Source organism: Anomaloglossus baeobatrachus, chromosome 8 (assembly GCF_048569485.1).
Source record: "Anomaloglossus baeobatrachus isolate aAnoBae1 chromosome 8, aAnoBae1.hap1, whole genome shotgun sequence".
Classification (NCBI taxonomy): domain Eukaryota; kingdom Metazoa; phylum Chordata; class Amphibia; order Anura; family Aromobatidae; genus Anomaloglossus; species Anomaloglossus baeobatrachus.
This window is the reverse complement of record NC_134360.1, coordinates 129,962,537-129,987,788: the sequence shown is the minus strand read 5'-3', so window position 1 is coordinate 129,987,788 and position 25,252 is coordinate 129,962,537. Positions and strand designations below refer to the sequence as shown.

The window sequence follows — 25,252 nt, the reverse complement described above, 5'->3', positions numbered from 1 at the left end:
CCGCGACCCTGCACCTCACCAGGCCCCGCAACCCGCCTGCCATCCATCCCTACAAACCCCATCACCGGGCCCCGGGACAACCAACCCCCTACCCACGGAGGGGAGAACTAACAATAAAGCTGCTCCCTGTCACCGCTCCCGGGATCCCCGTCCAGAGCATTGGTGGTGTCACCAATATCACCTCAACCGTGGGTGGCGTCACGGACAATATCTAAAATCTCCACAATCAATCCCCCCCTTTTCACTCATGGGCGAGGAACGCCGCTCGAGTCCCCGGGATCCGGCCCACCGCTCGAGCCACCACCGAGCAGCCGCAGCAGCAGCGGCCGGACCCGAGCAGTGGGAGAGCGCTGTTATGGTTGCTATGGCACTGGAGACTATGTTCGGATTCCTTGCTACTGCACATGTGCGATCACTGGAGACTATGTTCGGATTTCTTGCTACTGCACATGTGCAATCGCTGGAGACTAAGTCCTATCTTGGAGCCATTGCACATGTGCGGGTGACATCATCGCTGACACGAGGTCACATGTCTCTGACACATTCTAAGCTAATTGGCCGCTTGTCATGTGCTTGTGACATGTGGTCACATGTCTCTGACACCTTCTATGCCGATTGGTCGCAGGTCATGTGCTTGTGACGCTTTGCTCGGTGATAAGCCAGCGTGACGTCATTGCTGTCATTCTGGCAGCGGATTGACTCTGGTGTCCTCCATCTTGGATGAGGCACAGAGTCTATATAAGACCCTGACGCACGCCGCCCGGCGCTCAGTCCTCTTGGTTCCTGCATAGGAGTAGACGCTCTGTGCATGTCCCTTGCGGCACCTAGTCTATCTAGGTGAGCGTTATCAGTAGGGTAACGCTCTTGTACCTTGCAGCTTATGCTGTGGTCCGTATCCTCGCACCTTAGTGGAGCGGACATAGGCAGGTGCTTGCTGCACATGGTCTGACTGGGCCTTGTGGTTCTACTCTGAGGTGAGCGCTATGGGTAGGGTAGCGCTCCTGTACCTTTCAACCGTACTGTTGTCCGTGTCCTCGCACCTTAGTGGAGCGGACATAGGTAGGTTAGGTGGTCGTTGCCTTCTAGGGTAACGCTCCACTATGCTGCCTCCTGCAGCAGTCCGTATCCTCGCACACTAGGGGAGCGGTCATAGGCAGGAGTTTCAAGCTAGCAGCCTTGCTGCTGTCCGTATCCTTGCACGACAAGTGGAGCGGACATAGGTAGGTGCCATATTGCACACACTACACCTAGTCTCTGTGACTGTTAACTGAGACAGGTGCTTTCACGCTCACAGACTGCGAGACTTCTATGCACTTTTATGTTGTATTCCTCACTCTTTTGCATTTCCACTCCTATGTTATTCTAATAAGGTAGTCGCTGTGACTTAAACAGTATACGCCGCTATTGGTCTTGGTGGCACTGTGACGAAACAGTGTCAGTACCGCTTTGGTGGTACAGGTTTCCCCTATCCTCTGCCATACTCTGCAGCAGAGCTCTGCACGGTGGACCCTGACTGTCGGATAGCCTTCCATTCCCTTATTATCTAACAGCCCCCCGTAACAAGCGCAGCGTCACCTCCTCCGCCCGCGACATGTACAGTATGTGAGCCGTGGCAGAATTAGATGACATGATAATGCATTAATACTTCTCATGCATTAAATCAGACATATAATAGTGTTCAGCGATCATTGCCTGACTTACTGTAGCTTATCATACCTTAAGCCTGATGTGATTCAGAAGGCCAAACTTCTCGGCATACATTTGGAAGTACTCCATAATTTTAGAGTTGTGCATGTAATTTGGAAAGTGTTCAGGGATGGGGTAATCGCTATAACACATCATCTCCTTAGAGGTGTTAATAATCACAGATTTATAGATGCTGGCTCTGTCCTCTTCAGAACTATTCTGTAAAAAAAACAGCAAATAGTGAGCAATGCTTTACAATACAGTGTACAGTATAATGAATTACTGCCTAGTATGCACAGCCTTGTAGCATAAGCCTTATTGCTGTTCATTGTCATTTGCCAAGTAATAAGAAAAAGAATATCAGTAATCACAATACATTTGTTGCGGACGGGGACCGCTGCAGGGGCTGCTCGGATCCGAGTTCGTTTACTGCGGCTCGAGTGGTGACCAGACCCGGGCTCGCATGGCTGTCCGTCCTCAACTGTAGGAAGGGAGTATTTACAGGGGATTGATGTGTCGGTGACGCCACCCGTGGGTTGCGGTGAGGCATTGGTGGCACCGCCGCTGCATGGTGATGGGGCCGATGGAGCGGGGCAGCAAGGTGGGATCCCCTCCACGGGTAGGGGATGTGTAGTCCCAGAGCCCAGGTACACGGGAGTAATGGTTGCTGGAGGTGGCGTGCCGGGTTGGACCGGGGGGCAATGGTGTACTCACAGTTCAAAGAATCACACACAAGTCCGGTGGTAAACCAAGTTGCCAGTGACCGGTCGCCTTTTGTGGGTGTATTTGAGTCCCACACCCGAGTGTAGCAAACAGGGGTCCCTTCCTCCTGCACTCAGTGTCTGTGTCTTCTCTGGGACAACTCCACTTGGAACGGGGAAGTCCACTCCCAGTACTGTGTAGGTTTGGGAGCTGTGGCCAGTGAAATCTGACCCTTGGGATTTCTGTGGGTTCTGACGGACACCCTATCCCTCTGATTGGGCTTCCATTTTGCTCTCTGGGCTTCTATGGAACAAGGTCTGAAATCTTGTCCCCAGCTGGTCAATTAACAAGGGGGCTTGCAACCGTCCTCGTCCTAGGGTCCAAGTACCCCGACTGTGCACGGCCTCCAGACCGGATTCCCACTGTTGGCACCGGCGGGCTACAACCCTGCCCCGGTCCACTTAAGGTCTCCCGTGACCGGATCTCCGTTGCCTATGGTCCTGCTTGCCATCTGCCACTTAGTCCGGTAGTCCAGGGGCCCCTACCCCTGACTCCACTGTCAGACTTCCACTCACTGTCAGTACTTGACTAAACTCTTTCTCTCTCTGTTCTGTTCCCGCCCCTGACTCCTCAGGACTCCTAGGTAGGCGCTCCCATCTGCCTGGTCCCGCACACTGGTGTGTCCCTATTGTCATGAGGGGGTGGCTTGGCTTTAATGGCTGTGTGTTGTACCAGGTTGTGGGTTGTTGTGTTGGAATCAAGGAGGGTGGACTACTTCTGTAACTACCTGGTTTTTCCAGGGAGTCACATTTCCCCTGTGCAGGATCTGCATTGTGGAACACACAAGAGGGTGACAAGCTGGGGACCCTTCTCCAAGGCGTCCATCTCTCTAATAGGGCATAAAGGGGGGTTGTGAGCACTAGACTTGCACTTTCAATGGTTTATTCTCATTTTTTTGCAATGTTGTTTTTTTTACCTTGTATCTCCAAAGTCCTCCAATATCTTCACTTTTTTCAAAGCATGTGGGTTTAAGTCCGTCATCGAGACAACACTTAATAGCTGCCAAACCACTGGCTCCTGCCCCAATTACGGCTACAGTATTCACCGGCATTATCTGTGGTTATAGATAAAATGCAAACACAATAACTCACAAACATTCTGGCAATAGATTTAACGCAATATGTCAGCAGTATATTGTTATCTAACCTGAGAGCAGCATGATCTAGAGACAGGGATCCCTTACTCCGGTAATATGTCACTTACTGAGCTGCTTCTTGTAGCTTCAATAAAATCAGCATTTTATAAGCAGATTATCTCTTGAGAACTAGTACACCTGCTCACAGGTACTCCTCATCCTCTGCATACCCCCGCCATAACTGGAAAGTGGCAGCTTTCTGCCTATACACAGTGTACACAGAAAGCTTCCAATCACTGATGGGGTAGTTGTATAGAGATCAGCATTAAAAAAAAACTGCTAGATCTGTAGCAGATAAAACCATTATTTTAGCAAAACTGCAGTAAGTGATACATTACTGGAATCAGGACCTCTGCCCCTACATCATGCTGCTCTTAGATGGGAGGAAGCAAAAACTTGGTGACAGTCTTTTTGAAACAATAATAGTTCTGTCTTAGTGGGACTGGCGGATTAGAATAAAGATGGTGTATATCCCAATCGCCAGTAAGGGTCCACCATACTCCAAGATGGCAAAGGAGCTGCTGGCAACCCATAGGTCAGATGGATAATACAGAGCTTGATGGCTCCAATAATATAAGCCTGATCCACGTTTAACATCACTTGGACCAGGGACTGTTGTGAATCCTGTTAACCTCAGAGGGTCCACACACCCAAACCATGAACTCCCCTGTTAACACCACAGGGGTCCTAGGGTATACGGTCTGTGCGGATAAGGGGCACACCGGGGACAGTTGGCGCAGCAGCCACAGCCCAGTTAACTCCACTGGGCTGCTTAAGTAGGACTGGACAGTAGGAGGGGAAGCGCGATGCCTGACCCTGACGTGCTGAGCCACAAATCTTGGCGTGACAGACATCGGACGCCATAACCCTACCTACCGCTTCCAGAACAACTGGGTGTTGCCCGCAATGTGGCTCTCTCATGTATATGTGAAGACTGCACACCTCCATGTGGTCTCCATGCCCTTTTATCACCCAGGGTGAGCCACAATGGCACCTCCAGGGGCCAATAGAAGAGTGCCAAATCATCAGTGACATCACCAGCGGCCTATCCAGAACCGACACATCCCTGATGACACAATGACAGCACCGCCCCAAACACCCTACCAGTCATCGTCTGATGACCAGTGATGGAGTGCCAGGTCATAGGGGCAGGTCTCCATGAGCCAGTCCAGAGTGGACACATTATAAGGACACCTGACGCTATCCAGCCCTATCAGGTCCTGCCACCTCACGGACATGCCAGTGAAGTCCTTACCGGACTTAGCCTCCAATGCACTAAGTACCTGAGCATGAAGCCTGAACCACAGACTTTGTCTCAGAAATGAGACTATCAGTCTGAGCATGCTCAGTAGCACAACACAGGACTTGGACACAGAACAGAGTCCAAATACCTGAACAAAGAGGCTTTTCACAAGTGTGGGAGCATGCTCAGTAGCCTGAACTGAGGACTTAGCCTCAGAAATGGCAGTATCAGGCTGAGTATACTCACTAGGCGAAACACTGGAAATAGGCTCTGACTGGTGCAAATCGGCACACGCATGCGCCCCTAGCCGCATCTCCACACTTAGACGTGGAGGAAGAAGCAGCCACCTGGATGACCCGAGGCACGTTTAAAAATGGTGGCTGGCGCCTGGGCGTAGCAGGAACCACAACAGGCTGTTTGTGGCTACGGCAGTGCCGATTTGTAACAAGTTCTTTGTTTATTACAGGTATAATTTTTTATATATTCTGAGGAACCCTTGCTAAAATGTCTTTCCTTCCTAAATAGAAAAAAACTGTAGGTAAACAGCACACTAGACAATAGGGTGATACTTTTATAAAAAATGTCTAAAAGATTCCGATGCGGTTAAAAGGTATCAACCACTGAGGACTCTCAGTTCTTTTAAACAATTTTTTTAAAACATTCAGGTAATCTGTTCATCTTAGGGAGTTATGCAGGCACAAAACGCCCTGGAACAGTGGCTGCCCCTTGTGGCTGGGGTTAAGCTCCTCTACAATGCTCAAAATGAAGAGATGCTATATGGTTTTAGGCTGCAACCGAAATGAAAATCCTTCTAGTGGAACAGATAAGCAGAATTTATTCCAACACTTCATTTTGCTTCTATACCGCTCATCTTTCCCTATAAGGCCGGTTTCAGACATCCGTCTTTAACCAGGTACAAGTCACACGCATGGGTATGGTCTTAAGTGTGTCATATGTGTGTCACACGTGTGACATCTGTGTTTGCATACTTGTGACATCAGTGTGACACGTACCGGAGAAAACACGTGTCTTTGAAATAACAAGACTTTCTATATTCACCTGTATCCAGCGATACTGTCTTCGGCTATGCTGTCTCCTGCTTCTGGTCCCTGCTTATTATGCTCATTGAATATTCACTGCACCTCTGACCTGGAAGCAGGAGCATTGGCGGGGACAGCATCTCTGGGCTCAGCATCGGGGACAGCATATCATCGGAGTTCCCAATGGATTCTGATAACCTCCTGATGACACCCGTTCATCAGAGTTCATTGGAACTCGGATGACCTCCTGGACATCACTGCACACACTGCTTGCTGGATACTCACCTGTCACCAGTGATGCTGTCCCCGGCGATGCTATGCCTGGTGATGCTGTAACCGGCAATGCTGTCCCCAGCGCTGCTCCTGCTTCCAGGTCCTCAGTGCAGTGAATATTCAGTGACGATAATGAGCGGCGGTCAGAAGCAGGAGACAGCAGAGCCGAAGAAAGCACTGCTGGATACAGGTGAATATAGAAAATCTTTTTATTTCAAAGATCTGTGTCTTCTCCGGTACGTGTCACACTGATGTCACACGGATCACATCAGTGTGCGATCCGTGTGACACCCATGATGCTGGAGAAAAAAAAAACATGCCTGCGTGTGTGCGGGGTCATGAGAGGTCACACGGTCCTTGTAAAAACATGGCCGTGTGAGTAACAGAATAGAATAACATGGGTACGTGTGGCATTTGTGTTAAAAACGGATGTCACACATACCTCAAACACGGACGTCTGAAACCGGCCTAACTCTTTTTCCTCGCATTCTTTCTACAGAAAAATAAAACTCAGTTAGCTCTTGACCTAAACCCTCTAACATCAATGGATTTTTTATTCACTGCTCTTCAAAACATTATTTCACTCACTATCTTAGGCTATGTGCCCACGTAAGGTATTTGCATGCAGTTACGCTGCGATCTGCACCGCAGCGTAACTGCATGTGTCATGCGTCCCCAGCACAATCTATGAAGATTGTGCCTAATCCATGCCCACGTGGCGTATTAGAACGCAGTGCTTCGGCTAAGGGCCGAAGCGCTGCGTTCTAAAAAGCAACATGTCACTTCTTTCATGCGCTTTGGATGCAGGTCCCACTCTGTCTATAGGAGAGGCTGCATCCTGAGCGCATGAAATCGGCTTTTCATTACGGACTGTTTCTGCAGCGATTTGAAGCGCACATGTGCTGTTCAAATCGCTGCAGAAATTTCCGCAGGGACAGAACGCAACGTGGGCACATAGCCTAAGGGGTACTTTGCACACTATGACATCGCAGCTGCGATGTCGGTGAGGTCAAATTGAAAGTGACGCACATCCGGCATCGCAGACGATATCGTAGTGTGTAAAGCCTAGATGATACGATTAACGAGCGCAAAAGCGTCGTAATCGTATCATCGGTGCAGCGTCGGCGTAATCCATAATTACGCTGACGCGACGGTCCGATGTTGTTCATCGCTCCTGCGGCAGCACACATCGCTGTGTGTGAAGCCGCAGGAGCGAGGAACATCTCCTACCGGCGTCACCACGGCTTCCGTAGAATATGCGGAAGGAAGGAGGTGGGCGGGATGTTTAAATCCCACTCATCTCCGCCCCTCCACTCCGATTGGCCGCCTGCCGTGTGATGTCGCAGTGATGCCGCACGACCCGCCCCCTTAACAAGGAGGCGGGTCGCCGGCCAGAGCGACGGTCGCAGGGCAGGTGAGTGCATGTGAAGCTGGCGTAGCGATAATTTTCGCTACGCCAGCTATCACAATATATCGTACCTGCGACGTGGGCGGGGACTATCGCGTGCGACATCGCAGTATCGGCTTGCGATGTCGCAACGTGCAAAGCCCGCCTTAGTTATTGTGCATGTACAAAGGCTTCACCTTTCATTTCCCTGCATGAAAAATGTTAGCCAGATATCAGCCCTACCATCTTTGCTTTTTAATCTTCATCAATTTTAAAAGCACCATTTAGCTCATAACATCTCTTTTCACATAATTGTTATTCTTATCCTTTATTATTCATCTTATGTATATTTAAATAGTCTCCAATTTCACCACCTTATTTTGGTTCATCTTCATTCTTTTAGTCTTTTACAACTTTTACTCTTCTTTTCCCGCAGCTTTTCTTTTCTATATTCCTTTTCTGAGCATAGACCCTACCTCCTGCAGAGCTCATGTACCCGTCTCTCTCCACATTACATGTCAGACAAATCTTCATCCCTTTTAGGCCTGAAACACACATCCATGAAACACGTGCGTGTTTGGTCCGTTTCCGTATATACCGGAGACACGGCCAAATGTGCAGCAATGTTATGCAATGTTGGAGGACATATGTGCGTTTTTCATTAAGGTCTGTGTGTCCGTGTGCGTGCTACGTTTGTGTCTCCGTTTGGCACGGAAGCATGTCCGTTTTCAGCACGCAACACGCACGCACGGACCCAATGAAAGTCAATGGGTGTGTGCGCACGCCCGAGTGACACGGACGCATCTCTGTATGCTCCGTGTACGTGTTGTGCTATTTTCATGTAATGTCGGTCATTTTCTTTATTTCTGTGTCGGTCTCTCTGTCTTGTCGGTCCCTCTTCAGTCCGTAGGTCATTTCCCCCCCTCTCTCATACTCACCGATCCCCGATCTCCGGCGCGGCGCTGCACAGCTGTCATAAAAACTCCGGCGGCTTTTACTATTTTGAAAAAGCCGGCCGCTCATTAAACAATCTCGTATTCCCTGCTTTCCACGCCCACAGGCGCCTATGATTGGTTGCAGTCAGACACGCCCACCACGCTGAGTGACAGCTGTGTCACTGCAACCAATCACAGCAGCCGGACGGCGTGTCTATACTGTGCAGTAAAATAAATAAATAAATAATTAAAAAAAACGGCGTGCGGTTCCCCCCAATTTTAATACCAGCCAGATAAAGCCATACGGCTGAAGGCTGGTATTCTCAGGATGGGGAGCTCCACGTTATGGGGAGCCCCTCAGCCTAACAATATCAGTCAGCAGCAGCCCAGAATGGCCGCATACATTAGATGCGACTGTTCTGGGACAGTACCCGGCTCTTCCCGATTTGCCCTGGTGCGTTGGCAAATCGGGGTAATAAGGAGTTATTGGCAGCCCATAGCTGCCAATAACTCCTAGATTAATCATGTCAGGCGTCTCCCCGAGATACCTTCCATGATTAATCTGTAAATTACAGTAAATAAACACACACACCCGAAAAATCCTTTATTAGAAATAAAAAACACAAACACATTCCCTGGTTGACCAATTTAATCAGCCCCAAAAAGCCCTCCATGTCCGGCGTAATCCAGGATGGTCCAGCGTCGCTCCCAGCTCTGCTGCATGGAGGTGACCGGAGCTGCAGAAGAAACCGCCGCTCCTGTCACCTCCACGCAGCAAATGAAGACAGCCGCGCAATCAGCTGAGCTGTCACTGAGGTTACCTGGATCCAGCGGTGGATGCAGCGGTGCCCGTGGGTAACCTCAGTGACAGCTCAGCTGATCGCGCTACTCACCGCTGCTCCGGTCAGCTCCACGCAGCAACTAAGGTGAGTAGCACGATCAGTCGCATCTAATGTATGCGGCCATTCTGGGCGGCTGCTGACTGATATTGTTAGGCTTTGGGGCTCCCCATAACGTGGAGCTCCCCATCCTGAGAATACCAGCCTTCAGCCGTATGGCTTTATCTGGCTGGTATTAAATTTGGGGGGGACCGCACACCGTTTTTTTTAATTATTTATTTATTTATTTCTATACTCCATAGTGACAAGCCCACCGGCTGCTGTGATTGGGTGCAGTGAGACACCTGTCACTCAGCATGGGCGCGTGTCTCACTGCAACCAATCATAGGCGCCGGTGGGGGGAGAAAGCAGGGAATACGAGATTGTTTAATGAGCGGCCAGCTTTTTCAAATTAGAAAAAGCCGTCGGAGCAGTGTGAACGCCGTGCAGCGCCGGTGATCGGGTATCGGTGAGTATGAGAGAGGGGGACACTTCAGTCACTCGGGGGATTAGCGGTCACCGGTGAATCCTTCACAGGTGACCGCTAATCAGTACACGGCACACAGACAGAGCCGCGGCATGACAATGAAGTCGGGTGAAGTTCACCCGAGTTCATTCTCATCCCGCTACTCTGTCTTCCGACATGTAGTAACGACATTTTGCATCACACACGTACATTTCTCATGGACAACACAAACACATGTCAGTTAAGTTTCCCACGCACACACGGACATTTCACACGCACATACGGCTAGCATACGGGATACATACGCAGGCCACACATACCATAAAAACGGACCTAGAAAATGGACCCGAAAAACGGCCCGTTTTACACGAACGTGGTTTTTACGGATGTGTGTTTTAGGCCTTAAGCAGCAAATGGAGCTTACAAAGCTTCAAATGGAGTACCTAGAGGCTTGAGGGTGATGAAAAATATTTCCTTCTACCAGCATAACCCAGTATTTAAAGAAAAATGGGAACAAGTGCAAAAAGAGAGTTCTATGTGTTTTCTGAGTGTGGTACTAGATAAAAATATAGAAAAACATGCAATAGTGATACAAGAACTTATCAGATTGAGAACTGAATTGGAATCCCGCTTTTCTAAAGAAAAATGGACACTTTTCCTCAAAAATTTAGATAAAAAACTCATTCCTTTGCAAACGGTCATCAAGGAGAGAAAAAAAGAAAAATTTATCAGGGATAAACTTGATTACGAAACCAACATGATTTTCAAGTGGAACAGGAATGGCCCTATGGGATCACCGACCAGAAAAAACAATTTTCGGAAAAAAATCCCCAAAAGGTTTGGAAAAACTAAAAGAGGCGCATGGATGACTGAGTCACATTCTAGTGGGACAGATGAACCTCCACCGCACAAAAAAAGATCTAGCGCAGATGATGACCAGGGACCATCAGGTACAGTCCCTTTAGGAAGCGCACACGTAGAGGCGGAAGGAGACAGAGAAATAATAGAAGCCAGAAAAATGAAACAAGTGGCATGGAGACAGTAACAGAAGATAAAACGAATAAAATCTACAATTTGACCCATCGAACATTAAATAAAGATATGATTTCAGCACTGCAAAATGGACTTAATTTCTGTGTACCAGAAAACTTCAGCTTCACGGACTTTCAAATAGATCTGTATAAATCCTGTCGAAAAATTAATTTGAAAAAATTCTTTGCAGATGTCAAAACTTCAAAAAAAGAAGTGGCTATGGCGGAGAAACCTTGTAATATAGGACCTCTAAGGTTCAGTTTTAAAGGATCAGCTTTTGATGACGTGCGAGAAGATGCCCTGTTGTTACTGGGATTAACAGAAGACATAGAGATTGCACAGCAATCATCTGTTGATACACATACTCCTGTATTTCAGGGCAGAATTAAATCCGATTTTTTTTCCCACCAGTTGGGGTTGGGCAATAGCATCGACCTTTTTCAAAAGCTGGTCTTGCGAGACATAGAATGTCTTAAATACCCCACTATGCCTCCCAACTTGACAAAAGCAAAGTCATCAGCGCTTAAAACATTAGAATCATGGAAGAACATAGTAATACGTAAAGCTGACAAGGGTGCCATAGTGCTGTTAACAACAGAGTATTACCTGTAAGAAGCACAAAAACAACTGGCAGATACGAAAGTATATACAAAATTGAAAGAAGACCCCATGACAAAAATTAAAGAAAAACTGCGAAGTTTTCTTAATAAGCAAGTTACAATAGGGACCATATCCAATAAAAAAGCAGAGAGCTTATTACCATCCCATCCAATAGACCACATTGGTACTTTGCCCCGAAGATCCACAAGTCACAGGTAAACCCACCGGGACGACCTATAGTATCAGGAGTGGGTTCGGTAACATAACCTCTCTCTAGTTACTTACATTGGTTGCTGGACCCACTCCTGAAGGACATCCCATCATACATACGCGACTCAGAAGATTGCCTGAGGGCCTTGAGAGAGGTCCAATGGCAACCAAGTTACAACCTTGTCTCAATTGATGTTGAGAGCCTCTACACCCGCATTCCACAGGATCTGGATGTAGAGGCAGTAAGATTTTTCTTGCAAGAAATGGGAGAATCTACGCCGTTTATAAATTTTGTATGTGAAGCACTGATGTTGGTATTAAAAAATAATGTTTTCAAATTTGGAGACTCATGGTTCTTGCAGCATGGGGGTGTGGCCATGGGCACCCCCATAGCATGCAGTCTAGCCAATTTGTTTTTGGCTAGGTTTGAAGAAGAAGTTATCTATAGCCATACCAACATCTTTTTACATCACATCAAATATTATTACTGGTATGTGGATGATATGCTTATAATATGGGATGGCACACAGGCTCAATTTGATATGTTTGTCACTTTCATAAACACAGTGAACAACTATAACATACTATTCACTAATGTATTTGGAGGAAATTCTTTGGAATTTCTACATATTAGAATATCTATACATGAAAACACTCTAAAAACAGAAATTCATAGAAACCTACAGCTGTTAACACCTTGCTCAGATATGACAGTGCACATCCAGAACATATTAAAAGATCAGTGCCATATTCTCAGTTTTTGAGAATTAAAAGATTGAACAGTAGCAGAGAGGGCTTTCTGGAACAAGCCAATAGTCTAAATAAAAGGCTACTGGAGAGGAGATACGGTACTCGCAGAGCGCAATAACCAAGGCATTAAAGAGATCACAACATCACCAAATCAGGCAGTGAATAAAAATAACAATCAAAAAATAGTCAAAAAGACAGATTCAGGTTCAACTTTAAATATGGACCTATGGACAGGATAATAAGATCTGTTATCAATAGACACTGGCATATCATAAAAAGTGATAAGGATTTACAAACAATTGCAGCAAATAAACCGCACACAATCACATACAGGAGGTCAAAAAAGTTGGAAGACATGCTCATAAAAAGGAGATTTGTCCCAGAGAAAACCTGGTTAGAAAAAGCGGCCTCCACGGGTAACCATAGATGCGGCAACTGTGCACTGTGTTATGTGTAACCAACACATAACGGGGAAAACCTTAAAAATTGGAGATCGTTGGTATACAGTTAAAGAATTAATCACATGCCGCACTAAATGGTTGGTATATGTTATACTTGCCCATGTGGGTTTCATTACATAGGGAAAACCATCAGACCCCTGTTCACTAGATTTAGAGAACATCTCCATTCCATTGATTCAGGCATAAGTGCAACGCGCCTTATTACACACATGCAGGAGGTCCAGAGTGGAAACCAGAGGTTATTGCGTTTTGCGGGCATAGAAAAAATTACCCCATCCCCAGCGGGAGGTGACACACATAAACATCTACTTAGGAGAGAGGCACGCTGGATCATGGATACAAAAGCCCTATGTCCGACTGGTTTTAACGATAAAAACGATCTGGTCATATTTTTGTGAATTACCACAGTGACTATATTACCGCTGGTAATATAATTTAATACTTACCCGCAGAGGGTTAATAATGCTATAAATTTTATAAAAAAAAAAATATTTTTTTAAAAAAAAAAAAAAATTTCAAAATTTTTTTTTTCAACAGTGGCTATGTTAAAGTTTAATGGTCTATGTGGTAATATGAGAAATTACTTGATTACGATAGAGAACTAATGAATAGCAATTTTTTGTGACAAACCACTTTTCATACCAGTTTGATATGTTACTACTCTGTAAATGTTTTTAATTGTTTTTAATCTGGAAAACGTGAAGTTTGACATACCCTATTTAAGAGGTTACTACTCACGTTTTAGGCTGGTTTCACGTCAGCTTTTTCCTGCCGCACTCGCAGATCCGGCACAAGGACAGTACAGTACATTAAAGTTCACTGGCAAGCTCCGGGCACATGCGGTCATGTGACAGCATGTGACCGGGGCTTGCCGCACTGTCTGTGAACTGTAATGTACTGTATTGCCCTTATGCCGGATCCGGCAGTGCGGCAGAATACCGCTGATGTGTTTGTGCCCTCAGTGTGGACCCGTGAAAGCACCCTTAGAGATGCAAAACGGTACTGTCGTCCTTTGTGCCCCCTCCCCTCATTTCCCCTCCATTGTCTCACCTGTTTGCATGTAGCAACATTAAACTCCTCACACTGCAGAGTGCTGCCGATCTTTTTTCTTGGATGGACGCTTCTACTGCTTGGCAATAGCACCTCGGTGGCTGTCAGCCTTCCTCTAGCCGTGTTACTACAGGTGTGGGCTCAGTAAGATCCTGCAGCAGGACAGCAAAAGTGCAAGCGACTCCTAGAATAAGGGCTAATTGGACCAAGAAAATTTCGCCGGCAGGTTCTGATAGACGGTAAGCAGTGCCCAGATTTTTTCCTTCTACCTGTTATTACATTTAGATCATTCCCCTTTCCTTTCCTCATTCTTCCTTTTATTAACCTCCACGACAGTGATTCTAGTTTCCTTCCTGTCCGATGCTGAAGTTGGTTTCTTATTCAGCAAAAAAAAATTTCAGTTTTTTTTGTTTACCCCCACCAAAGTAAAAAAAATTCCAATAATAAAATACAATACCATGAGCTGTCCTGATGTGAGCAAACTTAAAAAATTATAAAAAATTATAAAATTGGCATAATGATGGGTACCAGAGTGGGCACCAAAGGGTGTTATTCAAAGGGTTAAAAGACTTTGGGTCAGTAACAACATATACACACAGATAGTGAGCCCCACATCTAATTAAGGTCACTCTAGCCTTGCCCAAATGGGTTCCGGGTATTATAACTGGCATCAAAGTGGGCAGACAGATTTTCACAATTTGAATAAGCAATTGGTGTTTTCAAGGGGTTAAATTACTTTGGGCCACCGATCTCACACGACCATTACACAGATAGTGATGGCCTGCATCAAATGTGATGTGAGAAGTCACAAGTCTATAGTCCCAGAGTAACTTCACACTTGTAGCTTAAGGCTATGTGCCCACGGGACTATGTATCTGCGGATTTTTCTGCATCAAAATCCGCAGCTTTCCCGCAAAATCCGCACCTTTTCATAGGTGCGGATTTAACGCGGATTTTGGTGCGGATTTTTTTTTTCAATTTTATAGACAAAATCCGGACGAAAATCCGCAACAATAATTGACATGTTGCAGATTTTTCTGGACGAAAATCCGCACGATTTCCGCAGCGGAAAAATCCGCAGCGTGGACACAGCATTTCCCAAATGCCATAGAAATGGCTGGGGAGTAGCTGTGCTGCAGATTTTCGGAAAATCCGCGGCTTTTCCGCGAGAAACCGCGGCAAAATCCGCGCATTTTCCGCAGCGTGGGCACATAGCCTAAGGCCGCACAACCCCTTTAGCCTTTATAACAAATCAGTAACTTATTCACATCAGTATAAAGTTGCAATTTGCTCACTTTGATGCCAGATATTTTGATCAGTAATTCTGACCACTCCATCAGAATGAAAAGAAAAAAAAACTGATGTTGATGTGTGTTTCTTTTTTCTTGGTGCTATAGGACCAGTGGAATAAGGTAACTTAACCCCTTAAAACACCAGTTACTTATTCAAATCCATAAAAAATTGACTATTTGCCCACTTTGATTCCAGTTCTGATGCCCTAAACCCATTTGGGCCATGCTGAAGGGCTTTGAATTTAAAGCATCACTATCTGTGCAATGGTGGTGTGAGATCAGTATCCCAATGTCATTTAACCCTTTAAAAACACTAGATACAGGGAAGGAAATAATTATTTGATCCCTTGTTGATTTTGGAAGATTGCCCATTGACAGACATGAACAGTCTATAATTTTAAGGGTAGGTTAATTTTAACAGTGAGAATTTCCAAAATTAAATCCAGAAAATCACATTGTATAAATTATAAATTATACATTTATTTGCATTTTGCAGAGAGAAATAAGTATTTGATTCCTGTGGCAAAACCCTTGTTGGCAAGCACAGCAGTCAGACTTTTTTGTAGTTGATGATTAGGTTTGCACACATGTCAGGAGGAATTTTGCTCCACTTCTCTTTGCAGATCATCTCTAAACATTAAGATTTTGAGGCTGTCGCTTGGCCACTCGGAGCTTCAGCTAACTCCATAAATTCTATGGGATTTAAGCCCGCTTTACACGCTACAATATATCTTACGATGTGTCGGCGGGGTCACGTCGTAAGTGACGCACATCCGGCATTGTAAGGTACATTGTAGTGTGTGACAGGTACGTGCGATTGCAATTGAACGTTAAACCGTTCATCGCATACACGTCTTTGAATCCTGACGAATTGCACGTCGGGTTGTTCAATGTTCCCGAGGCAGCACACATCGCAGTGTGTGACACCCCGGGAACATTAAACAGATCTTACCTTCCTCCCGCGGCTCCAGCCGGCAATGCGGAAGGAAAGAGGTGGGCGGGATGTTTACGTCCCACTGATCTCCGCCCCTCTGCTTCTATTGGCCGGCTGCCGCGTGACATCGAGGTGACGTCCCTCCCACTCCAGGAAGTGGACGTTCGCCGCCAACATCGAGGTCATATGGACGGGTAAGTATGTGTGACGGGGGTTAATCGTTTGTACGTCGCATTCAACAAATTGAACGTGACACACATACGATGGGGGCGGTTACGATCGCATACGATATCGTATGCGAATGCGAAATCGTAACATGTAAAGCAGGCTTAAGGTTTGGAGACTAGCTATGCCACTCCATGACCTCAAGTGCTTCTTTTTGAGCCACTCCTTTATTGCATTGGCTGTATGTTTAAGGTCATTGTCATGCTGGAAGACTCATGTTTAATGTCCTGGCGGAGGAAAGGAGGTTGTCTCTCAGGATTTTACGGTACATGGCTCCATCCATTGTCCCTTTGATGTGGTGCCCTTAGCAGAAAAACACTCCCAAAACCTAATGTTTCCACCTCCATGCTTGACAGTGGGGACGGTGTTCTTTGGCCTTAACTCAACTTGCCGTGTTTGGAGGAAGAGAAATGCTGCCTATGACCCAAGGAGCTCAATTTTTGTCTCATCTGACCACAGCACCTTCTCCCAATCACTCTCAGAATCATCCAGGTGTTCATTGCCACACTTCAGACGGGTCGGCTGCACATGTGCCTTCTTGAGCAGTGGGACTTTGTGGGAACTGCAGGATTTTATTCCATTACAGCATAATGTGTTATCAATGGTTATCTTAGTGACAGTGGTCCCAGCTGCTCATTAACAAGTTTCCCTTGTATAGTTTTAAGCTGTTCTCTCACCTTCCTCATGATCCTGGATACCCCACAAGGTGAGATTTTGCCTGGTGCCCAAGATCGATGTCGATTGACACTCATTTTAATTTCTTCCTTTTTCTTACTATTGCACCAACAGTTGTCTCCTTCTCACCCAGCGTCTTACTTATGGTTTTGTAGCCTATTCCAGCCTTGTGCAGGTCTATGACTGTGCAGCCCCCACGCCAGCAGCTGGGCTGCTCGGATCCAGATGCGCAGTGTGGCTCGAGGGATCTTCCAGACCCGGGGGTCGTGCTGACACTTCAAATAAAAGGGGACATATATGAACGGAGATTGCCGTGAGCACTTTGTGACGCCACCCACAATGTGTGGTGAGGTGTAGCACCACCGCTGCTGTTGGGGAGCACCGGGGGCGATGGGATAGCAGCTAGATGTTAACCCCTCCGTGGGTAGGGATGGATGCCCCGGGGCCCAGTGTCTCTGTGCTGAAAATGATGGTTGCAGGGGCCGGCACGCCTGGTCAGACCGGGGGATGCTGGTGTACTCATAGTAAAATGAATCACACGAATCCAACGGTAAACCAAAGTGACAGTGGCCGGCCGCCGCGGCCGGGTGTATCCTGGTCCCTCACCCGGGTTGATGGTCTGTGTCACTTTCCTCTGCACTATTTTAGTTCTCCTTGGACTTCTCGGTATGGAACATGGAAGTCCACTCCCAGAACTACTGGTGGGAGCCTTGACCGCAGATGCTGACCCGTGGGATCTAAAGGGGCCCTGGTGGATGCCCTATCCCCACGGTGGGCTGCTGGTCTGCTCTTTTGGGACTTTGGGTGGGACAGGACCTGTAATATATATATATATTAGTGCTCACTTCAGTTATCCTATTCAGTTATGTGTAATTTTTTTTCTGAATGTGAACACAGCTTCGCCCCTTTCGGCCATGTTTTTTCCATCTCCTATATAAGACAGTCCTTGGTTACCCCTCTCCACCCACAGCAGTTTTTAATTGCAATGAGATGACACACAGTTAGGGTCACAGAGCTAGGGACCCCAATATAGAGATATACCTTGACGAGGTTTTGGGGCTCAGTTACATTGATCAATGCGATTGCTAAATATCTCCTTTTTCCTAATATTCATGGCAGGTATGCAATTCATTATTCACATGTTCAAGTTAGCAAGTAGCATTTTTCATTGTATTTTTCCAATATTTTTCCATATGCTTGAGGCATTATACCATTATCTAAGTTTGATGTGCAGCCTTATCCTTGTATAGGACCTGTAATCCTGTCCTCAACTGGTGAATTAACAAAGCCGGTGGTTTCAGTCTCTGCTTCAGGGTCCAGGTACCCCCTTTGCGCATGGTTTCTGGGTCAGATCTCCGGTGTCGGTACTGGCGGGCTCCTACCCTGTCCCGGTCCACCTCGGATCTCCAGCAGCTGTCTTCCCATCTCCTGACAGACACGGACCACCGTCTGCCACCTAGCCAGTAAGCCGGGGCCCAACCCGACGCCTTTTCTCTCTGGCTTCCACTCCTCTCCTTTCCTTACTCCACTCAGCTCAACTCCAACTCAACTTCTCACTTCAACTTCCACTGTCCACTTTCAACTTCAACTCTTTCCCGCCCCGGGTTCTCCAGACCCCTAGGTGGGCGTTTTCCTTCCACCTGGTCCCGCCCACTGGTGTGCCTTTCCTACCCTGGGGGGTGACTAGGGTTTTGTCGGTTTGGTATAACCCTGTGTCACGCTCCCCAGCTCCCGTGCCACGGTCCCCGGCTCCCCTGCCTTGCTTACCGGCTCCCCTGCCACGCTTCCTCGCTCTCAGGCCGCGCTCCGCCACTCCCGTGCCAGGCCTCCCGGTCCCCCGCTCCACAGCCTTCCTGCTTCATCGCCTGCGGTCCCCAGGCAGCCCGGTCCCCGCTCCCGGCGCCCGTCGGCTACTCAGCCCCAGCCTGGCTCTCCTGCTTCCTGCTCACCGCTCCCTGCTCTGGCTTCTGGCACCCGGGCCTCGCGCATGCGCATTAGGGCGCGCGCGCGGTCATTGACCCTCTCTTAAAGGGCCAGTGTCCTCCAACAGGATATTGGTGAATCAGGTACAGGGTATATAGGGGAATCCTTTCCAAGTGGGCGGGGCCTGTTCTTCGTGTTTTGCTAAGCTAGGAGTCAGGTCTCCTTGTGTCTTGCGGTATACTTACCTCTCTCTCTCCTAGAGCCGCTCCTGCCTCGCCATCCGGTCCTGAGAATTCCCGAACCCCGAACGGTGACTGTCCGCCATCCCGTCAGTCCATACCATCTCTGATCCCTGTGGTGACCTGTCTTCTCGCTCCGTCGGTTCTGGACTCTGCCTGACAACATCTCGGCCTCCGAACCTGAGCTCCGTCACCCGGACTACCTTCGGTGACTCCGTGGTCCCAGGGACTTCTACACTCCACTTCCTTGAACGGACTCTCCTGCTACCTGTAGTGCTCCGGCTACCGGACCCCTTGCCTTCAGTGAGGTGTTCGGCCCAATGGATCCACCTCCTGGGTCTGCCCGTCCACCCGGCCCTAACACCCTGCAAAGGATGGTGTAATGTGGGGGCCTATTTGGTGTGTGACACCTGGCGGCGCCAGGGCGTCACATAAAGTTGTCACTTATATCCTTAGAAAGCTCATTGGGCTTGCCCATGTTGAAGAGGATAGAGTCTGACTGATTAAGTCTTGAGTCTGTGGACAGGAGTCTTTTATACAGGGGACAATTTAAGGCTATGTGCGCACTGCCGTGACAAATATTCTGCAGCGATTTGGGAGCGCATGTGCGCTTCAAAACGCTGCAGAAACACTGCGTAATAGATGCCGATTTCATACGCTCTGGATGCTGTCTCTCCCATAGACAGAGTGGGAGCACCATCCAACGCACACGAAATAAGTGACATGTTGCTTTTTTGAGCGCAGCGATTTGGATCAAAATTTCAGTATGCAAATTGCTGCGCTCTCAAACGCAATGTGCAGATGGACTATGCACAATCTTCATAAATTGTGCTGGGAACGCAGGACGCATGCATTTACGCTGCAGTTCAATATGCAGCGTAAACGCATTAAATTATGCAACGTGCGCACATAGCCTAAGGCAGCTGTCTGTAATGCAGGTAACAAGTTGATTAAAAAAAGCTCATCATAGGACATTAGAATAAATTCATAGAAAAAACTCCCCAAAAATAAAGCCAACAGCCATAAAATGGTCAGATAGTGGCAAAAGCACATGTAAGATGCATACGGCCCCCCATGATAAAGGTTGGAAGATCACAGTTGCAGAATGCCTATAAAACAACCACCCCCAGCCTAATATATCAGGAGGGGGAGGTTGCCGGCACAAAACTGCACACAAATAAGATCTAATATAGGGCGTCAGTCACACAGATACGTGCAATGCACAGTGTCCAGGCAAAGCCTATTGATCACGCCCTTCTATTAGGTCAGGCGGGCTGCCCAGCACCTAGGTGCACTGGCACAATGGACAGACATCCCAGGGGACCGGCTGCATCCTGCAAAATTGTGCGATAATTAAATGATAAAATTGATAATGTGAGGTATTGGTCATATATTGGCCATAATATATATATGCATCTTGCATGTGCTTTTGCCACTATCTGACCATTTTATGGCTGTTGGCTTTATTTTTGGTGAGTTTTTTCTATGAATTTAACAAGTTGATTAGGAGCATCTAACTGGTCTGTAGGAGCCAGAACTCTTAATGGTTGGTAGGGGATCAAATACTTATTTCTCTCTGCAAAATGCAAATAAATTTATATAATTTATACAATGTGATTTTCTGGATTTTATTTTGGATATTCTCTCACTGTTAAAATTTCCCTACCCTTAAAATTATATGTAGATGTGCCGCCCCTGTGCCAGCAGCCGGCACTGCTCAGATCCGGATCTACAGATGAGAAACTGTGGAAAGAAAAGCGCAATAGGGTCTTACCCCAAAAAGGGAGGAAGATATGTAATAAAAACACACTCACCTATAATGGTTGTGCCAGTTACAACCACTATACAGGCATATATAAGATCCAGGTCCAGGCAGCAGTCCCAAAGTTGGCTGATAACAGAGAGTGATAGAAGAAGGGTCTTAATTCCGCGCCAAGGACTCAATGGATCCAGGAAGAGATTAATGCTTCTTTAATAACATGCACAAGTCTACGCGTTTCTGGAGACACAGCTCCCTTCATCAGGACATTGGCAAGAGAACATCAAATCATTTGAGATTATTATCATTAAAGAAGCATTAATCTCTTCCTGGATCCATTGAGTCCTTGGCGCGGAATTAAGACCCTTCTTCTATCACTCTCTGTTATCAGATCTGGATCTACGGTACGGCTCAAGGGGTTCTCCGGACCCGGAGGTCGCGCAGACACTCCGAATAAAAGGGGATGTATTTATATGGGATTGGTTGTAGAATGTCTGTGACGCCACCCACGGTGTGTGGTGAGATGTAGCACCACCGCTGCCGCTGCGGGGCTCCCGGGGACATTGGGCTGGCAGCTGGATGTTAACCCCTCCGTGGGTAGGGATGGATGTCCCGGGGCCCAGTGTCTCTTTGCTGAGGATGGTGAGTGCAGGGGCCGGCGCACCCGGCTAGGCTGGGGATGTTTCTCACGGTTGAATAAAGCACACAAGTCCTGTGGTAAACCAAGGTGATGGTGGCTGGCTGCCGCAGACGGGTGTATATGATCCCACACCCGGGTTGGTAGTCAAAGTCTCTCTCCTCTGCACTCAGTGTTTTGTAAGTAGGACTTCCCGGTGTGAAACACAGGAGTCTGCTCCCGGTCCTTTGGTTGGGAGCCGTGCTGGTCTGACGCTGACCCTTGGGATCTACGGGCCCTGGCGGTGGCCCTATCCCTCTCTGTGGGTGGTTGTCTACTTTTCGTGACTTAGGTTGGGACAGGACCTAAAATCCTGCCCTCAATTGGTTAATTAGCTAGGCTGTTGGTGCCGGTCCCGGCTTCAGGGTCCAAGTACCCCCTCTGTGCACACCGTTTCCGGGTCAGTTCTCCGGTGTCGGTATCGGTGGGCTCCAACCCTGTCCCGGTCCACCTCGGATCTCCAGCTGTCATCTTCCCGTCTCCAAAGCAAGAAGGCCTGCGGAGACACCATCACATGTTTCTCAACGCTGGCAGGAAACTAGCCAGGTCTTTCACCGGGAAGGAACAACCACGGGAAGGGCAGTCTCCAGTCAAGGAGACCACCTATGCCAAACATGGTATCCATCCACAGACAGCCGTTTCGGGGTATTTGCCCCTCATCAGTGTGGAGTAGGAATCTGGCTAGTGGGAGCATTTCCTAGTAAAAGACTATGTGAGCAAGGATGGTTGACCTTGGGGAGATCAACATCCACCACTGCGGAGACACCATAACGTGTTTCTCAATGCAGTGATTCTAGAGCAATGCCCCCTGGGAAATATTCAAAGCAAGAAGGCCTGCGGAGACACCATCACATGTTTCTCAACGCTGGCAGGAAACTAGCCAGGTCTTTCACCGGGAAGGAACAACCACGGGAAGGGCAGTCTCCAGTCAAGGAGACCACCTATGCCAAACATGGTATCCATCCACAGACAGCCGTTTCAGGGTATTTGCCCCTCATCAGTGTGGAGTAGGAATCTGGCTAGTGGGAGCATCCTAGTGGGGATGTTGATCTCCCCAAGGTCAACCATCCTTGCTCACATAATCTTCCCGTCTCCTGCAGACTCTGGCTACCGTCTGCCACCTAGCCAAGGTGTCAGGGCTCTGACCCTGGCACCTGCCAGACTTCACCTCCTAACTTGAACTCAACCTTATCTTATCTGACTGTTTTCTCACCCCAGGCTCTCCAGACCCCTAGGTGGGCGTTCCCAACCGCCTGGTCCCACTCACTGGTGTGTCCGTCCTTCCCTGAGGGGGGTGACTAGGGTTTCAGGTTGGCTGATTTAACCCTTCGTGGGATAGGTGTTATGCGGGGGCCTACATGTACAACTACCTGGTTTTCCAGGGCGCTGCATAGACTGTTCATGTCTTTGTCAGTGGGCAAACTTACAAAATCAGCAAGGGATCAAATACTTATTTCTTTCACTGTACTAATTTAAATAATTTAAATTGACTAGTTTGGGCCAGGCTGGAGTTACTTGAGTTTGATGTGGTGCATCACTATCTGTGTAATGGTGGTGTGAGATTAGTGGCCCAAAGTAATTTTACCCTTTACAAACACGTTACTTATTTAAATATGATTAAAATTTACTGTCTGTCCACTTTGATGCCAGTTCTAATACCCAGAACCCATTTGGTCCAGGCCGGGGTGACCTGAATTAGACGTGGGGCATCAATATCTGTGTCTGCAATGTGAGATCTCTGACACAAAGTCATTTAGCCCTTTCAATAATGCTCTTTGGTGCCCAATTTGATGCCCATTTGTGCCCTATTTATAATTTTTGTACCTGCTTTTATGTGTATTCGTTTGTTGTGCACCACCCTAAATTGTAGCAGTCAGACACTTTTTTGGCCTTAGTATTGTACAGTACCAATTTGTCATTATTTTGCATTCAAGTGTTTTATTTTTGTTGTTAAATCTGTAAAAAACAGGAAAATAAAACTACTGAATAAGAGACCAACTTCAACTCCAAATAAGAAACTGGACAAATAAGAAATCAACTTCAGCATCATTCTTACTGTTCTTTTCTTAACATTTAGTTTTCACTTCTTTTCCTCCTGACTCCATCACTTATTCATCATTTTGCACCACTGAATTTTTCTATATTTTGTTTTCATCTTTTGTCTAGATCTTTCACCGCACCTGTACATATTACTTGTCCTTTATCTCACACTTTTTCAAATCCTCTGTGGGTATTTCTTCACTCATCTTTGGTGCCCATTTTAGGTTTTTCAAATCCCTTTGTCTCCATGTGCATTGTACTATTTATTCCAACATTGAAACATGGTGGAATAAAAACACCCATGTATACCACTGGATCAAGGATCTTCATTGCGATAGCACAGCCTAAAGCCATGAATTTCATCGTCTTGTCATTATTTCCTAAAAGTATATTTCTGGAATTTAACTTAATTCATGCGGGTGTCATGGGTTTTGACTGTCAATTTGGTCAATTTGAGAACAAAACCGCTGTATTCTGTGAGCAGGGTGTTGACTGGAAAATTTTGGCCTGGGGAAAATCACAAAACACTAGCTCATGAGTTGTTCTGACTAGTGTTGAGCGGATCCGAACTGTAAAAATCCGGATCCGCGTGGTTTCAGCGTCCAATCCAGGTCCGACCCGGACGCGGGAATCCGGCTGCATGATCCGGATCCAGGTTTTTTGTTTTTTTTTTTCTCTTGCTCTCGCTCTCCGGATCCACTCCCCCATTGACATACATTGGTCCGGATTCCGGATCGGATCCGGACTTTTTTGACAACCCGCAACGGATCCGCTGGATCCGGATTATTGGAAGTCCGCTCATCTCTAGTTCTGACCCATATTTTGCATGGTTACCCCTTGCAGCTGTCCTAAGGCAACAGAAGTAACGGTACTAAGAATAATGGTTGCTTGTGTTGTTTTATTGGTATTGGACACGTATAAGTAATCCTAGATACATTATTAAACTGATATTAACAGACGGATTATTTAGAAGGACCAAAAACTTGTATAGTTTGCTGGATGTTTTTGCATTACTGGCAGTGAAATAAGACCATCATAACTTTATAAAAAGTTCTCAGTATCTGATGTGAAACATCAGCATCCAGAATACAAGTCTAGTAGTCCACTACAACAAATTCAGTTCATTGGACTCTACATAGAATCATCTTCAGAGAACCTTTACTTACAGTATTATATAGACACAGGAATAGAAAAAACAAGCTTATAGAACTGAACGGAGCTAATTACAAAGATTAAAAAACAGAACCAAGCTTACTACATAGGTATTGGACTGAAATCTAATGCTCGCGGATGTGAGCTGCACTGCACCCACTGATTCGAGGCACATGGTACACCTAAAGGGCATGACTTAGGTGCACACCAGGTTTTCAGCAGAGCTTCTGATGGTGAGGTTGAACTGAGCTGCCGGTAGCAATCAGGTGCCACTCACGGAAACTGTGTGATGCAATAGCTGGACTCAGGGGTATGGATACTAGGATTTGATAAGGAAGGTGCAGCCTAGATGGCTGATGCAGCTGGCACAGCCGGTATGGATAGATGCAGCAGCAGGTATTGCAGGTATGGCTGGTGTAGATAAGTGCA

General features: G+C 47.0%; 1 protein-coding gene across 1 annotated transcript in view; it reads right to left on the bottom strand.

Annotated features, from left to right (window-relative positions):
* The window catches only part of LOC142249962 (flavin-containing monooxygenase 5-like), a 232,005-nt gene that overhangs the window by 72,837 nt on the left and 133,916 nt on the right, over positions 1-25,252 (bottom strand). Inside the window, exons 2-3 of the mRNA XM_075321998.1 lie at positions 3,365-3,502; positions 1,717-1,905 (exon numbers count right to left, since the gene is read on the bottom strand). Coding sequence (XP_075178113.1) covers positions 1,717-1,905; positions 3,365-3,499 — 324 coding nt within the window. The 5' untranslated portion in view covers positions 3,500-3,502. The remainder of the gene's footprint in view (positions 1-1,716; positions 1,906-3,364; positions 3,503-25,252) is intronic.